This window comes from Hesperophylax consimilis, chromosome 22, assembly GCF_061612785.1.
Source record: "Hesperophylax consimilis isolate HC1 chromosome 22, BYU_Hcon_1.0, whole genome shotgun sequence".
Lineage (NCBI taxonomy): Eukaryota > Metazoa > Arthropoda > Insecta > Trichoptera > Limnephilidae > Hesperophylax > Hesperophylax consimilis.
The window spans coordinates 8,741,709-8,744,889 of NC_142857.1; the positions used below are offsets into that span (position 1 = coordinate 8,741,709).

At 34.4% G+C, this 3,181-nt stretch overlaps 1 protein-coding gene across 1 annotated transcript in view; it reads right to left on the reverse strand.

Annotated features, from left to right (window-relative positions):
• Positions 1–1,593, reverse strand: part of 14-3-3epsilon (tyrosine 3-monooxygenase/tryptophan 5-monooxygenase activation protein epsilon) — a 63,470-nt gene extending 61,877 nt beyond the window's left edge. Inside the window, exon 1 of the mRNA XM_089645131.1 lies at positions 1,401–1,593. Within this exon, the coding sequence (XP_089501257.1) occupies positions 1,401–1,464 (64 nt within the window). The 5' untranslated portion in view covers positions 1,465–1,593. The remainder of the gene's footprint in view (positions 1–1,400) is intronic.
• Positions 1,594–3,181: the final 1,588 nt, after the last annotated feature.

Consider the following 3,181-nt stretch of genomic DNA (forward strand, 5'->3'; position numbering starts at 1 on the left):
TGAATAGCTGTCTCAAATAATGCTAGAATCGATGCCTGTTTTACAACCCTCCCACGTTTCTACCCTTCTAAGCAGGTTAGGTTAGGTGGTTTGGGATATTGCGATATTCCTATCGCACCTTTCGGCGAATTCAATATGCCAGCCTCTAAATTAAAATAGGGGAAGGTACCATTTTCATTTGTCAAAGCGTTTACAAATAAAGAAATTATGCCAGCCGAATAGAAAACAGCGTTCCTACAGATTTCTATGGTGAATACAACTTCCTGAAAATAAAATCTTCACGTGGGTAGGAACGTATATTATGCTGAAAAGTATAACAATTAGTATTGAAAACAGTATTTTAACACTCTCGAGTATATTTTTGATTGATTTTGCAAGCTTTTAGCTTTGATACTATCTTCTAATCGATGTAGTTACAATGGACCGTTCCAAAAATATATTCAGAAGATAAATCCATTGTGTCTTCCACATATAAACGGGTAAAAATGGAAACATTTGATAACCTAAAGCAAATAATTGGGGAAATTGTCGATCAAATCATCTGAAATTCAACAAAGTATTATGTAATTAGGTTCTTGCATGCACCCTCCCTCGAGACGATTTTTGTACAACACACCCCCAAGATTCAAAAAAAGTAAAAAAAATAGATAAATTAGGAAGTTATAATAGTTCTTAAAACTATAAATTGTTATAATAAAAAACAATAATCGAAGATGCAAAGTTGCGAAACCTTTCAAACCCCCTATGAACGAATCACGTCTGACGAAATGTGAAGTGACAGACTTCGCCTAGCATTTATTCCGGAAAAAATGACCAAAAAATGCGTAAAATATGTTGCAAACTTCATATGTAAGATTGCATATATCTAATAGATGTTTAAAACATAAGCATTTCGTGTTTTTAAAGGTGGGGTCACCCCATTATACTATCATGTTCAAGTGCACGCCTAACATCACTACGATACGATTGACAGATGACAAGATGAATGCCGCAAAAACACATAATGCTATAATTTGGGAAACAAAATGTTTATTGAATATTAGTTTCAGGCATTGTATACTAGTTAATGGGTTCAAAATTCAAGATTTAGCAATAAAAAATGGTAACTAGAGGAATCTCAAATATCGTCGCAAACCGGGCGATGACGCATCGATCGACGACCCAACCTAAGAGTAAACGATGAATTACACGAATTAAAACTAGCCGCTAAAGCATTTATAACATTTTAGGAACTTTAATTGACAAGGATAACTTAGCTGGGAACAAAATTTTACAGAAGCTATTTGGTTAAAGCATTGTCATCGGTTTCGAGCAGCGTCAAATCGCCCTTCAACTGTCGGCAAATTTGAGCTATACATATCTCAGTAAATAATAATGCAAGACGACAAATATGTACTCACCATCGTACCGCTCGGCTTGTTCAGCCAGCTTTGCTTTATAAACATTATCCTCCCTTTCCGACATTTTAGATGTTTTACGATTTATCACCAACTGCACTAAATCGTCAGCTCACGATTTTACCAAGATGGCCGCGCCCGCCAACACAAGAATACTTCGATCTGTAACTGCGAAAACCTGACTGTGACGTAAATCCTGCTACTAACTTCCGGTTTTACAAATAAATGGTTGCCAGTAGAATAAATGTTGCCTGAACTCAAATACAAATTTAATTCTATTTCAATAGATAGGTACCTGTGCGTAATAAAAATATTGAAAACTTTTCTACCGTTTTGCCAATGTGATAAAATTAAATCATGTTCATGAGAAAATTACGCATAATATTTACAATTTATTTTTACCTGTCTGTGACTGGATGAACGACGTATAATAATAATAAATAATAATGTATAATGTATGTATGAAGAATGAGTTAATGATGAATGCAAGTAAGTTTAAAGTCATGGTGTTTGTAAGAGAGTGTACGAAAACAATGTGCAATATAGTTGTGAATGAGGAATACTTGGAGCAGGTGGATGAGTTTGTGTATCTAGGGAGTATGTTTACGAGAGATGGGAAGGCTGACAGAAATATTGAAAGAAGGGTAAATGCAAGTAACTCCATTTATGGAGGACTTAACGCAGTTGGCGCTAACAAAAAATTGTCCAAAGAATCGAAGCTAGCAGTCCACAATGGAGTGATAGTATCTACCCTGATGTACGGAAGTGAGGCATGGAACTGGCAGAGAAAGGATGAAAGTAGACTGAATGTTGCAGAAATGAGATCCCTGAGGCGTATGTGTGATAAAACCGTGTATGATCGTGTAAGAAATATGGAGATCCGCAAAGAATGCAAGGCTGATGTAAGCGTAATGAGTAAGATCTAGTCTACTTATCTAAGATCTACTGTATGTGAAAGTAAAAATACCTTTGTAAAATTGTAACTATTACTTGCCATTTATGTATTGTAAGTTTCTCCTGTCCTAAAATGAGTTTCGTTACTCATTGGGATTGCTCTGGCAAGAAACGAAAAATAAATATTCAATTAACTGAAGTTGCCGGGACTTTTTGGCAGATTTTTTCGAAATCAGTTGTATACAGTAATTTTATTTATAATTAGGATAATCTTTCTAGTGTCTATGTAAATTTCAAATCAGAATTTTATATGAGAAAATTAAAGATTACTCATATCATATCTTCTTTTCCTTTTCAGGTACGTCTTTTCCCTCCATTATCTTATCTCAATAAAACTACAGACAGTAATCAAGCTTACCAAAACTTACCTCAGTAATCAAGCTTTTTTGTTTATTTTTTTTTCTTCACCTTCAATGTTTTTGAACAGCAGATGATTTCCTTTATCAGAGCAGATAGCACCCAATGCTGACTCCATAATACTGACCAAAACATTGGTTAAAGATGGAAAATGCGCAGCTCGGTATAATACCAAAAAATCAATCAGCTATAAAAAGAAACATTATCTAGAAAGTAGTCATTATAATATGTGTCAAATTGGTGGGGCTCTAAATTTTGTCAGGTTCAGTAACTAAATGTTAGTAATCTTTAGTTTTAATAAAAATTAAATTAATGTTTTATCATTAACAATAGTTCCAAGGAACTACTTATTCGACTTATGCCACATATCTTACTGTCAATCTAACATCACACTTTACAGCTATAAAAAAAGAAAATATCACAAATGTCAAAAGTCGGTGGGCAGATTTTGATTATGTCGGCCGATGGTCGGC